Source organism: Pungitius pungitius, chromosome 4, assembly GCF_949316345.1.
Source record: "Pungitius pungitius chromosome 4, fPunPun2.1, whole genome shotgun sequence".
In the NCBI taxonomy this organism is placed as follows: Eukaryota; Metazoa; Chordata; class Actinopteri; order Perciformes; family Gasterosteidae; genus Pungitius; species Pungitius pungitius.
The window spans coordinates 15,569,306-15,591,767 of NC_084903.1; the positions used below are offsets into that span (position 1 = coordinate 15,569,306).

At 42.4% G+C, this 22,462-nt stretch overlaps 1 protein-coding gene across 2 annotated transcripts in view; it reads right to left on the minus strand.

The window, feature by feature from the left end:
• Window positions 1–22,462, minus strand: part of LOC119225135 (CUB and sushi domain-containing protein 1-like) — a 282,822-nt gene that overhangs the window by 61,506 nt on the left and 198,854 nt on the right. For both annotated transcript variants that reach the window (XM_037482822.2, XM_037482815.2), the window contains exons 26-32: window positions 20,781–20,972; window positions 12,124–12,250; window positions 11,397–11,608; window positions 9,160–9,351; window positions 7,204–7,342; window positions 3,685–3,872; window positions 1,858–2,052 (exon numbers count right to left, since the gene is read on the minus strand). In XM_037482822.2, coding sequence (XP_037338719.2) covers window positions 1,858–2,052; window positions 3,685–3,872; window positions 7,204–7,342; window positions 9,160–9,351; window positions 11,397–11,608; window positions 12,124–12,250; window positions 20,781–20,972 — 1,245 coding nt within the window. The remainder of the gene's footprint in view (window positions 1–1,857; window positions 2,053–3,684; window positions 3,873–7,203; window positions 7,343–9,159; window positions 9,352–11,396; window positions 11,609–12,123; window positions 12,251–20,780; window positions 20,973–22,462) is intronic.

The window sequence follows — 22,462 nt, forward strand, 5'->3', positions numbered from 1 at the left end:
AGAGACAGACAGAAGAGGTCGGAGGAAGCTGGAATAAGAGGGAAAGAGAGGATGACAAAAAACAGGAAGAGAGATAGAGTAAAAGTTAGAGAAAAGGAAAGAGCAGGAAAGAGGAGAGAGGAGAGACAGCAGGAGTGTGAGTGTAGATGTATTATTTAAAGAGGTCTCACCCCTTCTAATGAGATTGGTCTAAATGCCCAGGAGCTGCCTAAAGACAGAGAGACCGACAGACACACAAGGAAACTTTCCTAACTATGTGTCGAGAAAATTTAATGTACGAAATGAAAAAGAAGAAAAAGAGCAAGACTACTGGGTAGGACTGGATTTAGTAAAACTATTCTGCGATGTCGGCAGATCAATTCATATATCTGACAAAGTGATATAAGAATTCTTATTCTATACTATACTTTATTATATTTTATTTTCATTTAAAAAAAATATGTTAAAATCAATTACAGTAAAAAAGGAATCAAATAAATGCCAGATGAAGTTTGAGACATTTCAGTTGAATATTGTTTGAACTAAATCTAATAAATCGCACATTTTGAAACTCATTAATCACAATTATTTGTGATTAAAAGTGTGTTTTACTTCTAAAGACTAAACCTTACAACTAATAATCACTTTAGAAAGCGTGTATTTTAGACAACGTTGTTAAATTGTAAAGTTACATTAACTGCATTAAAATATTTTAATGGCATTAATCTTGGCAACATTAATCGCGTTCATTTTGACAGCCCTAAAGACCATAACGTAGTCTCCAATTAATAGTAAATTAATAAAGATAATAAAGCCACCTACATTATTGTGGAAGAAATTATCTAAATATTGCACTATATTGCAGACCCCTATTTGCTAATGAACACAAGCTCTTTATGTTACCAGGTAACACTGGAATAGCTTCATTTAGCCGATTCAAGCAATACAGTGGCAGGTGACCTATACACTGATTAAGTCCGCCTGGTTAATGGTGTGATCAAATCATCAACCCACTGTTTGATTGTTTACGCCCTAAATGACTAATGGATTAACTGACTTCCTGATGTCTTATCTGGCTGGCTAATTTACGAGGTTGATTTGATGGACAGGCAACCCAATTATAAAAAAAGAAATTATTTTTTGTCTGATCTAATAAAACAAGTAAGATTATTTCAAATATGTACTTTTGAAACTTGGAAAGAATAAAAAAAGAAAATGCAAAGTTATTTACTTTGAAAGGAGTTCTCTTCTGCTGCGACTGAAAAAAAAGATTATTGCATCTTCATGTTCAAAGCCACAGGTGTAGCCAGAACTGCCATGGATACGTTTAAGTAAGTCACTTTAAGTGTTACGAGGTATAAGTGTGCATTGTCTATGTGTGCAGGTCCCTTGTTTTTATTTTAAAATTCCTTCCTAGTGCTGCAACCTTCCTCGGTGGCAGTTTTGAATTCCTTACCTATAAAAGGCACAAGGCCAGGAGACACACACAATACCACAAACACACACACACGCTATCTTTTTGAATGGCAGTATGGCAGGTGTCACTTCCTTGGCCCTCTGAGCTGTCAATCTATCAGACAGTTCAGCCTTCCAATCCCTGAAGGACTCTCGGTTTCTGACATGCACACACACACACACACACACATACAGACACACACGGATGAGTGTCATATAATAGCAAGAACTGAACATTGCTAAAGACGTCTTTGTGGCAGAACAGTCGGAATGGACTGCATTCAATTGTACAGGTGTGCGTAATAAACCGGGTTTGCTCCAGCAGGTTATATTTAATAGTTCAAAATAAACAGATTTTGACCAATTCAAGGTTTCCATCATTTTGGTGTTTGTGAGGATGCAGTTGTAATGTGTCTCTCGTACCTTTACATGATGGTAGAGCCTGGTCCCACACCGGCTTCCCATCATTCCCCATTACACAGGTGATGGTATCTCCGCCCATAGTTGTGTAGCCATGGTGACAGTTGTAGGAGACCTGAGATCCCAGTTTATAGTCGTATCCTGTTCGACTTGCGTTCATAATGTTACCAGGGTCAAAACAGGCTTCTCTTGGTTTTTCTGTGGAGGAAGGTGAGAATTTACTCAAATTCGACAAGGATCAACTAGTTTTGAAGATAACTATAAAAATAAATGTTTTTCTCTTCTATTATTTCGATTATCTGGATCTTTAAATCTCAAATCAATACTAGGAACTGTATCACATTCTTCTAAGCAGGGCAGGAAAAGCCTACCGTAACATTTTTCTGTCGACAATTTTCTGGCATGACAAGTTTTGAAACCTCTATCTCTCAATTGTGTAGGATAAGGGTTATGGTCCCCTTCAGGGTCAAAATCATTGGTGGGAATTTTGAATACTAAACTATTTTTTTGGGGGGGAGCAAAAAAGGCTAATTTTTCAGTCAAGAAAACTTAGAACTGGATTTGGCGTAAACCTTTTTTTCCTTACTGTGATTGCCCAATCAGAATCCAATGCAATCGGTTTTATTTATAAAGCACAGTTTAAATGAACACATTTGCTGTACAATGAAATAAACACAATAAAACATAATAAATAAATAAATCGACTGTCCTCCCCAGATAAAATATCTGTGCACATAAAATCAACAACCTACGTAGTGTTGAAAGCCAAAGAAAAGAGGTGTTTTAAAATTAGACAGTGAGGAGGCCTGTCTAATGTGCAGCGGCAGTTTGTTCCATATTTTTGGAGGTGCAACAGAAAATGCTCGGTCCCCTCTGAGCTTCCGCCTCGTTTTTGGAAGAATGAGGTGTTGGGCTTTCCATAGGGAAACCCACAGTCAGAGAGAGAGAGAGAGAGAGGGAGAAAGGTTGAGGGCAAGGTGGAAGTGAAGCAGGGAGATGATTAAGATGTATTTTAATTAGAGAGATGGCAGATGAAAAGTAGGGAATTAACGACAAAAGTACAAAGGTGTGAGGCATGAGGAGACGGACAAAAGAGAGGGACACACTGTTTTTTAACTATAGATAAATGGAGGGAAAGCTCCAAGAGAAAAAAAATACTTTATAAAACTTGACATATCTAGTCTCTGCTCTGTCAAACAAGTAATCAACACCTCCAGTCAAGCAACATCTTGAAAAAAAGGATGAGTCACAATCTGTGACAATTGACAACTTGTGAGTTGACATAGAACAGCATGGTCTTCCAAGTGCAAACAGGCACTCTAATGTTACCTAATCTTCATGACAATCCTCTGTCAGCATTTTAATCATTACCCTTTGTAGACACGGACAATGTTTCTTTCTTTTTAGTGAACTAAAAACCAATTCCAAGTTATTTTTCCAAGAACTAGCAACTTTTCATTGAACTGATTTACTAAGACAGCGGGTCATGGAGCTGCTCCAGGACTGAATCTGGGACGTCCTCTGAGACACAGTGCACGTGAAGGAGCGCTGTAGTGCAGCAGAGGGATAACGTCCGGTGAAAACGCTTTGAACGGAGTCGTTGGCTGCATTCGCCTCCAACGCTAACATTTAACAACGATACTTAGAAGATCAGTTCAGTCTGCGGTTGTTGTACAGCTCATTGGTGGGCAAATCAAAAATGGCTTGATATACACAAACCAAATATCCGAAGCATTTTAGACTGTTTAAAACATCCAACAGCAATTTCAGTTCTTTCATTTTGACTTAGAAGGGACATTAAATGAAGGCAACAGTCTGGTGTTCAATTACCTCTATATTCGATGGCAAACCCAGACATGCCCAGTGAGGCATCAGATCTGAATGCCAAGAAGAGACTGTTACCACTGCTCTCTATGCGCTCTGGGGCCTGGTTGCCTTGGAGACTTGCGAGTAACGGCCCATTAGAGTCTTCCCCCTCGTAGATGTGCAGGAAGTCGTAACTTGGCTCCATGTTGAAACTGGGGTAAAAAAAACAAGCAACAAAAAAGACAAACTTGGGTTTTGGAAGTCAAGTAAGATTAATCACAGGGTTCATTTGTGTTGTTTTTCAAATTCCTCAAACAATTATTTAAATGATGTTTGTTAAATCCAAAGATCTGTTTCATTCAATGAATTCCAAATAGTTAGTGCTATCTCTGTTTCAATCATCTGCTAATCTTACTTTCATTAGAAATTAACATTGACTTAACTAAATATGAGCACTACAGCAATAATATGTCGAAAACATTTATTTCATACAAATTTTAGGATATATCAGCATCCATCTTTATTCATGTTCTCAGTACGTGTGTGGATGTATTGAAAATACAGTAAGTGCCATTAATATTTCCATTTGCAGCCTAAACCCACAGTGCCTTCTAAAACATTTTTTTATTTGCAAAGATTTTGCTCATATTATCTATGGCAGCTTTATCTTTTCTCTATACATCCATAAAGGCATCTGATCCTCATGAGGGTAGAAGTATAAGTACACACACTGAAAAAAAGTGTTTGCTCTGACACTGACTGTGTTACTCCTGTCTCCCACGTGTCACATAGAGACAAATGTGTATGCGCAGGTAAACACACACAAATATTTACAGACCTACGTAAGGTTTCTATCAGCTCAGTCTCCCCCCTGTCTGTTTATATTATCCTGCTAAGTGTTTAGTCAGAAGTATGCGTCTGTTTGTGTCAGAGCAAAGAAAGATGCAGAGGAAAAGGAAATACGCAATGTATTGTGTATGTAAAAGTGTAGGGTTGTATATAACTAGCATAAAAGCACCATGGGGAGTTTTTGAAAACCATTGGCCGCTGTCGAGTGTCATTTAGATGACGAATAATATTTGTATGCTAAATAGGTTCTATAAAATATAGAAAATGACATGGACTCATTTGTGCCCTGAGCATTGACATGATTTGAAACAGTTCTGTGGAAGGAGAGGCCTTACACTCGTTGTCAGTTCATTAGGATGTTCGCAATTTGTTTTGTTTAAACAAGGAAATTCAAATCGAATATCTAAAAAAACAGACTATATAAAGTATTTTCATCCAGAAATGCCTTACTCGTCACTTATATTTGCAAACTGTTTCCTTTACTGATACGCAAACGTTATGAATAGCTGAGTTTGGTCCAAAGAGGCCTTTGTTGACTTTTTGAAGTTATAAAAGCAAGTTAAAGTAAGTAGGCAGAATGCCCCAGTTTAAGTAAGCCCCGTGTTTCTAGCTGGTAAAGAATGGGCTTAACGGCACATAAGCCCCTTTTGCACTGAAAAAGCATTCAAATGAATTATGCTAATACCTTTTGCATCAGCAATACATTCTGAGTCTGAATGCTTAAGCTACTAAATGTCATAAATTGAACATGAAGATCTCACAGAGCAGAAATGGAACATCATCATAACTTTTGATACCAATGAAAAAAAAAACAAGGGTCTAGCTTGAATGTGAAACTTGAGAAACGATATTTCAGTTTGCTTTGTAATTAATTGTACATCTTGAAATATACAGTGCCATAAAACAGTCAGATTTTTCTTAATGAAAATAATGCGAATGCTTTCCAATGACTATATAATTAGTACAGAAAACATCACTTTTTCACACATATTTTTCAAAAGAAAATGACACTTGACTTGTGTACGTAAAAGCAAAAAAGCCTGTTATCTGATACCACATTATGAGTTCTGATTAAATTGGATAAACTGATTAAATACAAATACAAATAGATGCAAATACAATAATCAAATAGTGAGCCATTTTTATCGGGTAAATCTAATTCAATTCAAACTGTTTAAAATAAAAAAAATACTAGGTAAGAATTATACGAATAATGAATCTACAAAACAACTTAATTAATAGCAAGACAAAAACTGTCTCATTGTTACAAAAGAAAAGAATCACTTATTCTGCTGAAAAACACAGAGTCTAAATTGGGTCATTTTTTCTCCTGTGGCAATCTGGAGAAAGTCCGCTTTGCTTTTATGTTCTTTATTTGAAACTCCAATTTTCCCTCCTGGCTTAGTCGTACCCCCCGAACCACTGCGGCTTGTACAATATTCACATTGGGCACAATCAGGAATCGAAATGTAGATAAAAACTGCCCTGTAACCAAAAATTATAACACATACACATGAATCTCCCTTTCTAAATTAGATCAGTATATCTGCCAACATATAAGAATTCAAAAAGTTCCCGAGCAAGTTGTTACTCATGTCATTTATTTTTTTTCTTCAAATTAATCAGGAATTACCTATACGTTTACACAAATGAACAACTAAAGATTGGCTGATTGGTGATTTGTAGATAAAGGCCCTGAAACTCAAGAACAAATAGATTTTAAATTGATAAAAAGATAACATAATCTCACCACAAACTAACCATTTGAGCTTGTTAGAAGGGAATCTGAAAGCAGTCTAATGAGGTTTCCCCAATCAAATGGGTGTATTGGTGCCTGATCCCTAACTATACAACGCAGACTTTTCTTTTATCCTGTGTGGGGCACAGAAAGTCATGGAGACAGTTCTTATGGAATAAAACCAAACTAAACAAAGACCTTGGAGGTTGATCCATTTTTAAATTTAATAAAAGGTAAGATATGTTTCAGAAGAGTCCAAGGGGACCCACTCCTTCCCCTGAACTATGATGTTTTTAAGTTGTTATGTTTTCTCATTTGGATGATAATTAAAAATGAAAATCATTGGTAAGACCAGTACTCTGCTGTAATGTAGACATGTTTCCTCAAAATTAAGGGAAAAAACCCCAGCTCTTGCCCTTTCATTGTTCTTGTGGGTAATTTTTGTGATCAGTTCATAATACTTCACAACAAACACTGCTGATCAGATTTAACTACTGTAACATGTGTTAATGACTTTGTATTTTTAAAAGAATAAATCTTCAATATGGTTATGTCCTGATTGAAAGTGATGGTTTGCTTTTAAATTTATGACACAAAATGTTTTTCAGCTTGAGAACCAATGCTTAATTAATATGGTTTGTCAAAATGCAACGAGTTCACTTTTATTAACGTTAGACACCTGAAATTGTTGCAATTGTATTGCATCTCACTCCTGGACCAAAATAACATGTGCAGCTTTTGAAACTGCAAATACAATAGAAGGGTCTCAACTCCCACAGGAAACTCTAAAGCATGAAATACTGAAGTGCTGAAGAAATGTGCAGGCTCATTTGGGGTGAATTTAAAGTGAAAGAAAAGAGGGGCAGCAGTGTTTCTACAAGCAGAGATAAGCTCCTCTCCTGGTTTAAAGCATAGACACAGGGCCAAGTTTCATAGCTCGGGGAGGGGGGGCTCACCTTTTGAAGATGAGAGCAATGACAAAGTCGGGGTTGACTCTGATTCTCCAATCACACTCTTTCCCAGCGGGGTAAGGCTGGGGGTAGTTAGGAGACAGAATTACTCCTGAAGGACCGCTGACGTTGCCCCCACACATTGCTGGAGACAGACAAACAGGGAGAGACGGACAGACACACCGTCAGACAGACAGGAAAAAGATGATTACATAGCATCAGGCTTGGGGGTAATTTGAAAAGATAATCACCCCTGATTGACCACTCATATAGCCCCAAAGGTAGGTACCGTGGCTGAGAGTTAGTTAGTGATAGAAAGCATAGCAGGGGTTGGTTAGGAGAGACACAATTACCCCCCAGTGGATTGTCGATATTATCGCTACAGGTAGCTGGATAAGGTGAAAGAGCAAAAGAGCGGGACTGTGAGAGTGTAACGCTGGGGGTAGTTAGCACAGAGAATCACCCCTAGTGGGCCTGTTAGCCCACAACAAGCCAGAAAGCAGGAAAGTGATGTTATCAACAGAGAAGGATAGATTCATTCACACAGCAATTTGGTGATGTGAAGAAACATGGAGAGGTGTCTAGGGGATGGCATGTGGGTGTGAACGGATTATCAACAGTGAAGTAGGGGTAAACAAAGGCATTAACAGTTGCAAATCACTCACAGACAGACACACCATTACAGGCCAGACTGTGGTGTATCGTGTTTGTTTAAATTTAGCAGCCTTTGAAAACCCAGGGATTTACCACCTGAGTTGAAAGGCAACACATGTGGGCTCAGATATAACACAGGCATTTTATCTACAGTTGTATAATGTGAGGTCACTGCCATCGAGACAGGGCAGACAATATCAGGAAGAAAGCACAATGTGTTTCAAAGGCATGGTTACGAGGCAAATAATTAGTCTCTGAGTGCGCTGGAGGACTTTCCAATGCTGCTGGCTGATAAAGAAAAAGAACAAGGCAACATAAAGGGGGGTTGTGGCATCTAAGGACATGTCTTCAGTCCCTTGCTGCAAGTCGGGGGGGGGGGGGGGGGGGGGGGGGGGTTAGACTAAATTGAAGTGGATGCTGGAGTTGCTCAGGAAAAAAAACTTCAGGTATTTGTTACCCTCAATTGAGGCATTTTGTTTAGCAAAAGCCTATTACCAGCTGCAAAGGATGATGGGAGACAGGGACATGCCACAGGATTGTTTTGTCACAACGTCCGGACATTTGTAGGTTGCTCTATAAGGACACACTGAAGGGCTCTTGCTGCATTACGGATACTCTCCTAATCTTGCAGTTCTCAAAAAAATAGACAGGCTTCGCATTCAGAAAAAGTCAGAGAAAAATAAAGGGAGGCATGTCCGACTGAAAGCGCAAGAGTAAAAAACAAACTGCAGCAGTATTGTGTGGATGACGTGTTGAGTGGGATGTTGAGGCTCGATCGGCTACAGAAACAGTAGGTGGGCCACAGGATGGTGACAATAGAGAAAAAGAGCAAACAAGCTCTGGCTTTCCAGCAGTTTTCATCCAGAAAAGCCCTATTCCAGTTTACTGCATCATTCTGTGATGCTGCCTATCTGACTGTGTTCCACTGAAAGCTGCAGTGCTCAATGCTTATTCCAGCCACAGTTTCTCCAGCACCTTGTCAACCTGTCCTTGATCTTAAAGAGCATCTGATGCTCTCGCAGCAGCGTCAACATTTGGGGTCAGAGATCAACTGACCAGCAGGCTGTAGTTGACTCGCGTCCAAAGTATATTGGATGTGGCAAAACAACAAAGGGCTACCGAAGGGAGCTGAACTGCCTTGTTTGTTGCTCACTCTCTACACTTTGGAGTTAAGATAAACCTGCAGAGGTCTGTATTTATTCCAGCATCTAAAAATGTAAACATCTAGTGCACATGTAGTGCTAATTTTAGTGGGCCCCGTATGACATCAGCATCTTGTTTTTTTCTTTTTGTCTAGCGCACACTTACCTACACACGTCGGCGGGTCAGGTTGCCAGTAGAATCTGTTATCCAGTCTTACACATGTGATGGTGTCCAGACCTTGCAACTGGTAGCCTGGATCACACTGGAAGGTCATACTGTCACCAGGCTCCTTAGTGTCGCCATATCGAGAACCGTTTACAGGGATGCCCGGGTCATTGCACGTCGTTGCTGTGGTCGCTGGAGAATGTGAAAAGACAGAAGAAATACAGACTCAGAAAGAAGCACACAAACAACAACGGATATTGGTAGCTTCCGGAAAAAGAACAGACGATATGCCGTATTTCACTTTTGTCCGTCATGCGGGGAGAACTGATTTGGCTTGCAATCATCAGACTGACAATCTTATTAAAGAAAGCGGAGTACATAGGGATACGAGTGGCAACTTGACTAGGTATGAACTAAATGGTTTGTTCCTGCAGGTTCATTCTAATTGTGTGTTTTTTGCTTTTAGTCGGGTAGGCCAGGTAGGGATTGATGATAATTAGCTCCCGTGTGTAGAAGTGTCAACCCTTAGAAAATATACTGAAGAGCTTTCATTGCATCAATCAGTGTGTAAATATAACAAAAGGCAAAAATGTTGGAGACATATTGCATTTGTGTCTGAGTGGAATAGCATTTTACAAATTTGTATGGATGTATATTGTATATTTTTCCTAGAGGCTGTTTGATAAATGTTGTTTCGGTCTGATAAGTTAGGCACAGAGCAGCATAATATGTATTCTTATGTGCTGTCTACATGCCTGACCAATAAGTTAGGACCTCTCAAGAGATCACTCAATAGATGTGAGACTATTAACAAGACAGGAAAAGAGGAAGAAATAAAATGTTATGGAAAAAACTAAGCACAACTCACAATTGAATGGCTTTTACTTTACAGTTCCTTCAAATGTTGCTAGTAATGAATTACTGTAGAACACTAACAATTACCCAAACACTTGTGCTTTCTCTTCTTCACTACGCATCAATAATGGAAATATTTAACACTTTATATAATTATCGGCTCAATGACCTGTAATGAGGCTTCAGATTTAGTGAATTTCCTGTATGAAATCATGGAGCCCTATGATTAGCCAAGTATAGTATTATAACCCCACATTAATTGTATCTTTCCAGTACAGAATAGTATTGTTTCCATAAGTAACACAGAGAGGGAAGTGAGAGAAAAACACTGATCTGGAGGAACATCACCCTAATAAATCGCTCAACACATTCACAAAACCTGGTTTGAATGAATGAGTGTGGTGGCAAATAACGTTACCTTTGCTTTAGTAAATCAACATTGAGGTAAATATGAGGAGTCATTACCATAGTAATGGAATAATAGTGCTCTGATTAACATGTTAGTGAGTGCAAATATTTATTGTTTTAAAAATAGCGAGAAAAAAAAAAACTTAATTTGTTTGACAGAGAAAAAGCAAAACAGAAAAGAGAAAGACGGACAAGGAAAGCATCGGATGAAAATATGTACTAGTGGAGATTTGGGTACAGTGGCTCAGACAGCAAAGACTGTCACTTCAACCAAAGGGCACAGGTATTGTCCAGAATACTCCTGGTTATTAAAAAAGGAAAGAAACCAAAGAGAATGTTAAGTGTTCATTGACTTCTATTTTTGAAAGTGTTGCAGAAAATGATTTCACTTTGCAACATCAAAATCCCTCAAATTAAGCAGATATATAACATCATATCCAGTACATTTATGTTATTATTATTCTCATTACTTTAATCATGTTAATACTTAATTTATCAAATTAGCATCTCACAGTGAGGTCAGTAGGTCACTGAGGTGAGAAGAGATGTAACTCATAACATCTTTACTGCACTTCCTGGTTTCCCAAACTGAAATGCGGGTCTCTGTTGGGCTCCTTGAGTACTTAAAGAGGTCCCTTGGTGAGATGTTCATTTCTCAAGTGATTCTTTGGCTTTAACTTTTTCTGAAATCCTGTCAAATGCAACATTAATTCCAAATGGATTATCTTGAAGCCAATGTAAATGAGGTTTATATAATAACTAAAATGTGTGAGGAGTTGTATAATTAGCAAATTGAAATGCTAATTCAGTGATTGATTTTTCCCTTATAAATGGATGTGAGAGAACCACCTAATTCTGTGATATAATACAATCATGTCACACTTAACCAATCACAATACCACATGAATTGTAAGTTGACGATTAGGTCAAGAAAATTGTGTATTTATTCAGAATTATAGATATTGTCGACTTACTGGAAAACTGTATGGAAAAGCCTTGCTTGCTGATAAAATAATCCGAATCAAACTGCAGAGTGAGTATGTTGAACGTTGAGTGGATATCTTCAGGTAAGGCTGGGCCTGACCATTCTTTCAACAGGATGCCCCCGTCTGATGGTCCAGATGGACCGTCCCAAACTCTCAGAATGTCGTGGCCAACCTCAGTGTCAAAGACGATGAAGTGCAGACTGAAACAATAAATCACAGATGAGATCCAAGATCCAATAGAAACATGAACTACTGCTTTACATTCACCAGTTTTATTAAAATCAAGTCAACCATTAAATCAAATGAAGCAGGCCGGAGAAAAGACAAATTAAAATAGCGTAAAAACACACTCACACACAGAGCAGAGTCAGCATTAGCCCAAACCTGAAACAAGATGGTGGCATAATGACTAATGTGGTGTACTCTTCTACACAGCAGGGCCCTCAGAGTGAACATTTATCTTTAATTAGTTAATATATCTTTACATGACAGTCTTTTGAGTGTCTACTTCTATAGTCCATGTAAGGTGGACTGGTCAGGCAGCTGAGTGTATCTTTGCCAGGGTTAAACAATTCTGTAGATAATTGTTACATAGGCCTGGTTGCTGTATGTACACGTTTTTAGGGGGGATGGTTTCCTTCAATAAAAAAAAAAGAAAATTGCAGGCCATCGTGATCCTGAAAGTAGCTCCAGTATAGAAGTGCTTCCCGATTACCTGATGGTTTTGCCCGTGTCAGCCTCTATAGTCCAGGTACAGTGGAGGTTGTTTTCGTACGGAGCCGGATATCCTGGAGACAGAATCCGTCCAGACACCGCTCCAGTCAGGTGACCCCCGCACTCCGCTAAAAAGACACAACACAAAGGAATAATCAACAATTATCAATAATAGTAGTGAAATAAAATGACTTTTATATTTCCTGCTTTTATTTGATAACTATTTGGGAATTTGGTATCCTGTGTAAAAGAAAGTATGCCATCTGTAGAAACTGTTGAACTTGAACGTGTTTTGGATTGGATCCACTTATTCTCACTAGAGTTTTCCTTCTTGGAAAATACATTTATACACACTGAATTTGAGTCGGTTTTCCACGGGTCTTTGGATTGTGTCCAACATGTTGAACTTGCGTAGAAAACTCTCAATACAATCACACTCTTTGTATGATTGTGTTGGTCTTCTATGCAACTTAATAAGCATTTTTCTATAAAAAAAAGAGGCAATTTCTCTACTTCCCAGTAAATCACCCTAAGGTGTGAAGTTTGAGTTAAATTAGTATCAGGTTAAAAAAAGATACCTTGAATCACTAAATCAACCTTGAATTGTACAAGCTCCGGGTATACTGTTTCATAGTTGGTTGAATAACCTTGATGATTGTGTTCCCTTGGGGATCTCCCAACAGTGTTCAAAGTTCAGAAAAACAAATCTGTTCAATGCATATGAGAGAGAGAGAGCGCGCTTTTTGTGTTATTTTTTGTATTGTTTTAGGTAGTGAGAACAGGGGAGATAGGAGAAGCAGGGCAAAGGCTGGGAGCAGATTTGAATTCATCTTGGTGGTGTACAGTAACCCACTGAGCCGGCAGATCGCTGCTGATTCAAAAACAGTTTGGTGCACACACCGGTTTACGTCAGTGTGTGCATTGTGTGTTTGAGTGAGTCGAGAATTATCATTATATTACCATTATCCCAGCTCTGCAATCTACAATGCTAAAACAATTGTCCACAGTTTATCACAAATACCCATATGATTATGAATAGCATATATTAAAAGGGAACCACTGTGTTTTATTATGGAACGCAGGTAGAGAGGGGAAGGAGCACATGAAAGAGAGAGAGGGTGTTATTGTGTAGTACTGAGCCAATGACATCTGGCATTTCCCAGCACAAAAAAAAGGAAGGCTTAAGAGGCATGCACATATACAAGAGGAGGTTTAAAAGCCAAGTTTACTGCATGAATAGAGAACGAAATAACGTCAAAAGTGTTAGAGGTAAACCCTTGAGAGAGTGAGAGAGAGAGACAGACAGACAGAAAGAGAGACAGAAACAGACAGAGAGAGAGAGAGAGAGAGAGAGAGAGAGGCAGCCTTAGGCATAACCATCTCGTCATCGCCATGCTAGTACACAAAGATATGCGGCCAGACAAACAGCAAAAGAGACAGTCGGAGAGGCAGAAAGAGTAACAGCCCAGTAGGCAAACAAAGGTGAAAGACAGGTAGCTATAGAGGTAGTTCGCCCAGGGCTCCGCCAGCAAGTATTCTCCTGGTTGCTGGCTTACCTGAAATAAGACAGCGACAGAGAAGCTACAAATTAATGACTGACTGCAGAGACACACGGGGGAGCATGCGCACACGGGCACACACACACTGAGATCAACACACATCCAACCAAAAATGGATACACACTCAAATTCCCATACTGACATAAATGGACTCACCACAGACACACACACACACACACACCTATGAACACACATTCTTTTTAGTTGCCCATAGCAACCACTTCAGGCCTTGTCCCAACTTAGAGAGCTCAGGTGTGCTGGCAGGTTAAAAAGACACAGGGCTTGACTCTGCAGTAGGGAATTACAAATGTGCCAAGTCCCTGTGTCTACCCTACAAGGTAGAAAGACTAGACTGACAGGGAAATTACTTTCATTTTTTAAGTATTACAAGAAATATCTATGAACAACCAGACATTGTGGATTAGGTCAAATTAGTCAATTGGTTTAGGGATTCCAAAACAACAATAGAAACAATACTTCTTGCATCACGGGTTGTAGCGGAATCACAATGTAGGACACAGAGCTTCCAGTTATTCGTACTGCGGCGGAAACACATCTCCCTTCACAAGCACATAGGCGAACCAAGTCAAAGCACCGGAATTGTTTGGCACATTTATTTCTAACCTAATCAAGTACCAACTAAAGATAAATCTGCCTTCTGGCAGCTAATCTAACTTAAAACCAGGGATATATTTAAATATGTTTGAGATACGACAAATGTGAAACATGTCTTTCTCACAATGACCTTGGGGGAATGTAGATTAGCAGATAGACGGATGGCTGATCATCCGATTAGCTCTCATATCCTTCCTTTGAGCTCTAATCAATTTCCTTTCTTTCAATACTACATTAATATGAATTTGATACAAACTAACACTTGTCTGTATGTCCCTGTTTTAATGTGTTTTATGTACAATCATACTAAAAAGCTGCCTGTCTTATGAAGTCAATCATAATCAAAACATTAAGATGTTACAATTAGCGGTATCACATATCGAAGTGACATTTGTACAGTTATATTGAATTTATATATTTTTTTGTCTCTCTGTAGCTCTCTATTGAAGAGTCAGAAACATCTCAAATGTAAAGAATTTTATTTTATCATTAAAAGGAAAAGTTTATGTAGAGTTTATGTGTCTATATAATTAGGCATCTTAAACTACTAAGTCAAATTTCTCCAAGTGAAATTATTGGCACAACTTTAACTATATTGACATAAAAAAATGCATTGCAGTGGATCATTATTAGAACTTTGTGAGTCAGATGCGGCCATCAATTGTGTGTCTAAAAATGCACATGAGAGCATTTTTACTCCAAACCTTGTCGTCCAGTCTTTTCAAAAGAGACATCCTTCTATTCAAATAAATCAATATACTTTAAACGTATCTATTTTCTATTTATTGCACACTCAGAATAGAAAAGAAAGCTAATGCTTCTGACAAAGTCCGTTTTATATTATACTGTGCACACTTTCGGGGTAGTTGTGCTGCAGTCCTCCTCTTTGTTTGCACCTTTAGCATGCCATCTTTAAAATGCACTCAAATATAATGTCTATGGCTTCCCGCTGAACTTGCTCGGAACGTTTTGTTTGCACAGTTTGTGTCATGTTGCCCCTGTCGGACTCCTCCCCCGCCAGCTCTGCTCCACTCTTCCCACCAGCTGCAGTCAATCACCCTCGTCACCTCACCTCCTCTTAAGGAGCTGCAAAACCCTGTGCCGTCGTCAGTTCGTTGCCATTCAACGTCGACTCGCCAGGCCCCAGCCAAGCTTTGTCTTGTCCTGCCTTGCCTTTTCTATTTAAACTAACCATTGTTCTCGTGCCTCAGGAAACTGCTTCAGGAGCACGCCAGGGGGGACCTCCAGCCAAGCGGTATCACCCATCCTCGAGCCCGGACCTCGTCCAAGCCAAGTCCCTGTCTGCCGCACCGACACAATAAACCTGTACACTCTCCCACGACTTACCTGTCTTTTTTTTGTCTGGGTTCCAGCACCTGGGTTCGCCCCGTCAGGGTACCATGACAGAACGAACTGACCATACTCCGGACCCAGCTGACCCAGAAGGACTCCGTCTTGCCGTCAACCTACAAGGCGTCGCCCTGGGCCGCCAAGCCGACGCTCTGTCCCAGATTGCATCTGCCCAACAAGAGCTCTTCCGACGCCTAGATGGGTTGACACAAACCTTAATGGATCTAACTGGTCAAATGTCCACTTCCCCCACCGCAGCTTCACTTCCGGTTCCCAGCAACGCTTCCGCCCCTCCTTCCGCCATGAACCCGGAGAACGTCCGCCTACTGCCCGAACCGTTCTATGGGGACGTCGAAGCCTGCGGCGGTTTCCTCCTTCAGTGCCGTTTGCTGTTTCAACAAGCCCCGAGGTATTATCAGTCGGATCACAGCAAAATTACGCTCATCATCAATTCACTGCGTAACAAGGCTCTACAATGGGCTCAAGCGTTTCTGGCTGTCAACCCCGTCTCTCACCTATCCTTTGACCACTTCATCGGGGAGTTCCAGTTGGTGTTTGACCGCCCTCAAAGACAAGAAGAAGCCGGCCGTAAGTTATTAGCCCTGCGACAACGCAACCGTCCCGTTAATGATCATGTGATCGATTTCAGGATCCTGGCGGTGGAGGCAGGATGGTCGGACCCAGCATTAAAAGGGGTCTTTTACCAGTCATTGAATGACCCCATTAAGGACCATTTATGTACACAACCAGAAACCCACTCTTTTGAGGAGCTCGTCAGCGCTGCTCTCCGCTCGGACACCCGACTACGTGAACGTCGGCATGAGAACCCTTTTCCGTCCCGCAAGAGCCCAGTAAAGACCACTCAAGGTACGACACACCACTCTCCACTCATTTCCTCGTCTGAACGGCCCCTTACGTCGCAAGAAGAACCCATGCAGATCGGCCACTCGAAACTATCCGCCGAAGAACGCCAACGCCGACGCGATGAGGGGGCATGCTTCTACTGCGGCCAGCAGGGCCACCAAGTAAATCCGTGTACGGCCCGTTTAAACTCCAGAACCCCCCGCTAGACGACAGGCCGCGGGTGGGTGACTCGACACCCTCTTCTAAAGCTTTTCTTGTCGTTCCTGTCAAACTATGTCATCAGTCTAAGATCTCTGAACACCAAGCGCTCATTGACTCCGGGGCTGAACAAAGCCTTATCGACCACAGTGTGGTTTCTCGTCTCTCGCTACCCACAGAAAAACTAGAAGCTCCTGTTAAAGCTGCTGGTTTAGGAGGACAACCTCTCTCGTTAATAACTCACCGCACCAAGCCTGTATTGCTAGTCACCTCCGGTAATCATCGGGAATTCATACGATTTTTCATCACTCACACCCCCCAGAACCCGGTCGTGTTAGGTTTTTCTTGGCTCCAGCGCCATAACCCCCAGTGTGACTGGGTTCACCGTCACATCACCAATTGGAGTGTGTTTTGCCTAGCCAACTGTCTGCAGTCCGCTGTGCCTCCCGTTAAGGGCTCCTCCAGCCCTAGTCTTGAAGAGGTCGACCTATCCAACGTGCCCGACTGCTATCATGACTTAAGAACCGTTTTCAGTAAGGCCAAAGCTAGCTCTCTCCCGCCACACAGACCCTATGATTGCTCTATTCGTCTGCTCGATGGTGCCACGCTTCCTAAAGGAAGGTTATTTAATCTTTCACGTCCCGAGAAAGCAGCTATGGAGAAGTACATCCAAGAGGCACTTTCTTCGGGACACATTCGTCCCTCGTCCTCTCCTGTTGGTGCTGGGTTTTTCTTTGTCGAAAAGAAGGACAAGACACTTAGGCCGTGCATTGACTACCGCGAACTAAACCAAATCACGATTAAAGACAAGTATTCTCTCCCTCTTATAAGTTCCGTCTTTGACTCTATTCAGGAGGCTCGTATTTTCTCCAAATTAGATCTTCGCAATGCTTATCATCTTGTCCGGGCCAAAGAGGGGGATGAATGGAAGACGGCCTTTAATACACCCTTGGGGCATTACGAGTATTCGGTCATGCCTTTTGGCCTGACCAACGCGCCTGCCGTCTTCCAGCGTTTAGTTAATGACGTTCTTAGGGACTTTATGAATCGATTTGTGTTCGTCTATCTTGACGATATACTTATTTATTCTAAAGACCCCACTCAACATCAGGAACAGGTCCGTCGTGTACTTCTAAGACTCTCCGAAAACCAGCTCTTCGTTAAAGCCGAGAAATGCCAGTTTCACACCACCGTTATCCCCTTCCTGGGGTACATTTTTGAGGCCGGCAGTATCCGACCTGATCCCGCCAAGCTCGAAGCCGTCGCTCAGTGGGAAACCCCCACTTCACGTAAAAAACTTCAGCAATTCCTCGGCTTCGCTAATTTCTACAGACGATTCATCAGAAACTATAGCTCTATCGCCGCCCCCCTCACTCAATTAACATCCACCCTCAGAACCTTCCAGTGGAACCCGGCTGCTCAAGATGCCTTTGACACCCTCAAAAGACTTTTCGTCTCTGCCCCCATCCTTATCCAACCGGATCCCGCCAGACAATTCGTTGTCGAGGTAGACGCTTCGGACTCTGGCGTTGGGGCAGTGCTCTCGCAACGAGAAGAGAAGTCCGGCAAACTAAAACCTTGTGCCTACTTTTCCAGGAAACTCACTCCCGCAGAACGCAACTATGATGTTGGCAACCGTGAACTCCTCGCTATCAAGTTGGCGGTAGAAGAGTGGCGACATTGGCTGGAGGGAGCGGTCCAACCATTCATCGTTTGGACCGACCATAAAAACCTCTCGTACCTACGCTCTGCTAAAAGGTTAAACTCACGTCAAGCCCGTTGGTGTCTGTTCTTTGACCGTTTCAACTTTTCAATAACCTACAGACCAGGCAGCCGTAACGTCAAGCCAGATGCCCTCTCCCGTAAATATTGCTCCTCGGAGGACCAGGACAGCGCCAAAACTACCATCATCCCGCAATCCTGCATCGTTGGAAACCTCACCTGGGACATCGAAACAAAAGTCCTTCAAGCCCAAGGTGAGGAACCGGACCACCCCAATCCTCCTAACGGCACACTCTATGTTCCATCCTCTCTCAGATCTGACGCCATAACCTGGGCCCACTCCTCCCGTATCGCATGTCACGGAGGTGTCACCAGAACCCTCAACCTCCTTCGCAGACGTTTCTTCTGGCCATCGATGAGTAAAGACGTCAAGGAGTATGTTGCCGCCTGTCCAACTTGTGCACGCTCCAAGACCTCCAACGCTCCACCATCCGGACTACTTCATCCTCTGTCTACCCCCAGCCGGCCATGGTCACACATTGCGGTGGATTTTGTTACTGGTCTCCCCACCTCTCAAGGCAACTCTGTGGTATTTACAGTCATTGACCGGTTCTCCAAGTTTGCCCATTTTATCCCGCTTCCACAGTTACCCACAGCCACCGAGACTGCAGATATCCTGGTCCAACAGGTTTTCCGACACCATGGCATCCCCTCTGATATCGTCTCGGACCGAGGGCCTCAATTCATTTCCCAAGTTTGGAGAGCATTCTGCTCAGCGCTGGGCGCCACTGTAAGCCTCACCTCCGGATACCACCCTCAATCCAATGGGCAGGCTGAGAGGGCTAATCAGGAGCTGGAGACCACCCTTCGCTGCCTGGCCTCTCAGGACACTACGGACTGGGCGAAATATCTGGTATGGGCCGAATATGCTCATAATTCTCACCCTTCCTCTGCCACAGGACTGTCCCCGTTCGAGGCCGCCCTCGGGTACCCACCACCACTGTTTCCATCCCAGGAACTGGACTTGGCAGTGCCCTCGGTTCAGGAACATCTTCGTCGGTGCCAAGACATCTGGCACCAAACCAGGGCTGCTCTCCTCCGCACCAAGGAGAGCAACTGCCGTTCCGCCAACCGCCACAGGGTGGTGGGACCCACCTACCAGCCAGGTCAGAGGGTTTGGTTGTCCTCACGGAACATTCCCATCCAAGCCACGTCACGGAAACTCGCTCCCCGCTACATCGGTCCGTACAAGATTGAGAAGGTCATCAATCCCTCCTGTGTCCGCCTCCGGTTGCCCGCTGCCCTCAAGGTCCACCCGTCATTCCATATCTCCCAGATCAAACCTGTTCGAGACAGCGCTCTTTTCCCGCCTTCCGCACCCCCACCACCCGCCCGGCTCATTGACGGTGCGCCGGCCTACACGGTCAATCGCATCCTGGACGTCCGACGACGGGGTCGTGGCCACCAATTCCTGGTGGATTGGGAGGGGTACGGTCCAGAGGAACGTGCCTGGATCTCTCGCTCCCTCATCCTGGACCGTACCCTCATCGAGGACTTCTACCGTGCCAACCCGGATCGGCGTCCAGGACCGCCTGGAGGCGGTCGTTGAGGGGGGGGTACTGTCATGTTGCCCCTGTCGGACTCCTCCCCCGCCAGCTCTGCTCCACTCTTCCCACCAGCTGCAGTCAATCACCCTCGTCACCTCACCTCCTCTTAAGGAGCTGCAAAACCCTGTGCCGTCGTCAGTTCGTTGCCATTCAACGTCGACTCGCCAGGCCCCAGCCAAGCTTTGTCTTGTCCTGCCTTGCCTTTTCTATTTAAACTAACCATTGTTCTCGTGCCTCAGGAAACTGCTTCAGGAGCACGCCAGGGGGGACCTCCAGCCAAGCGGTATCACCCATCCTCGAGCCCGGACCTCGTCCAAGCCAAGTCCCTGTCTGCCGCACCGACACAATAAACCTGTACACTCTCCCACGACTTACCTGTCTTTTCTCTGGGTTCCAGCACCTGGGTTCGCCCCGTCAGGGTACCATGACAGTTTGATGGATCAAAAGCGCTTTTTTCTTACCTTTTTTAAACATCAGAATCAGTTCTTCCCACAAAGTGTTGACTCAGTCGCAATGTCTTCTTTTTAAAGTGTTCATCTGTATTGACTCAATCACTTGATCACTCACTCTTTCGTTTAAATCCCCATGCTCTTGCTAGAGCTTGGAAACTGACATACGTAAGTACCATCAACTGCTGCTTACCCCCTGTGCTATATTTCTAATTGAATTCAGGGTTAATAATTACAATATAGCCGGTCTGAATTATTCATGCATGTTAAACCTATACATGTCGTCGTACTAACCGATACAGGAAGGAAGCGGTTTGTCCCAGACACGTCTGTCCCCGCTAAGACAAGTCAGGGTACTGGTGCCATGGAGACTGTATCCGGGGTTGCAGGAGTACAGGACAAAGGTGTTGGCATAATGGCCGTCGTCTTGGATCTTATAGCCATAACTAGGGACACCTGGTTCCTCGCAGCGTACCAGGTCAAAACCTAAAGTGAGACACAGAAACAGACACACAGGTGAGCACCCGCATACAGATTAGTCCTTCCTGTCCTTGCAGTAAGACAACATCTTCTCTTGATTCTCACTGCTTCCTGCACAAATGTTAAGTTTTGACACTCACATTTACTCACGACGTGACAGCTGCAGTAAGAGCCAAGACATTTCAACTGATTTCATGTGTAATTACGTAATTATCTGTAGTGAGGAGTAACACCAAATATATTTCTGGACTGAAAATTTGGTTTTCACATGAAACTGTAGAAAAACAAGTGATAATCAAATGATAATTCCCCAACCCACAAAACCACAAATACATTTTACACTTGAACAAACACGCTGTGTTTTTAAAGATAACAGAGAGAAAAGTTTCTCGCCTCAAAGACAAATGAATAAACAAAGACACGGCAATGTCAAAAACAAATTATATGAAGTCAGCCGTGTATTGTCGATCAGAAAAGTTTCCATGTAATGGACGCAGGGGCGTGGTAGTGGGGGGAAAAGTGGACCTGACTACCCAGGGCCCTTTCCTAACCCGCATCGTACAATGGCATGTGTAGGGGGCCCACTGACATTGAGAGAATACAGGGCCCAGAATTTGGTGCTACGCCGCTGAATGGACGATGCTGAAACGAACGTTGTTTTTTTTTTAACATACTTATTGGATAGAATTCCACAGATGATGAAAACAAGGTATTACAACATCTAAACAGTAGATTGGTCATTACAGAACTTTAGATTGAATGTACCTTCTAAGACAGAGCTTAGAACGTAAAGATTTTGTCCTTCAGAAGATATTTATTTAATGATAATCAAATTACGGTGATATTTAAATGTTGTGTGAAGAGAAAAGGTGCTGTGTAATGTCTTCTTGGCAAAGGCTGTCGCTTAAACCTTTGGTTGAATACCAAAGCTATCTCCACTATCTTGGCTGGTGCGTAATGTAACCAATGTGAGGCCATTAGTCACATCAGTGTTTTAAGATAATTATTTTAACATAATCAAGGCACAACATGTGCAACAACCTGATAATAACATTGATTACTAAGCCAGTAACCTTTTAAAGTTTGTAGCTTTGTCAGCTGTGCCTTTAACTCTCCATCCCTCCCCGAATCCATTTCAGTAAAAGTTGCATTTCGCTGTCTTCCTTTTTCTTGTCTTGAGCAGATGTTTGAACATTTCACTCAATTACTCTGTCAAGCTGTGTAGCACGAAGGCAGTTTTACTCAAGTCCTTGACCCTAGTTTATTGCACACTATGCTTCCACCTCCTTTCTCCTGGATACACCTTGTATCAATCTCTCTTATCTATCCATGGCCATGACTTATAGGCTAACGGCTGTCTAATGGTTTAATTGACATACATAGCATACTTCTAGTATCCATATACCATCTCCCTTCATCCGCTTGTCCCTCTGTCCAGTCACTCTTCCACTCCAGATGTGTCACTTTGTCCCCTTCTTTTAATGACTTATAGATAA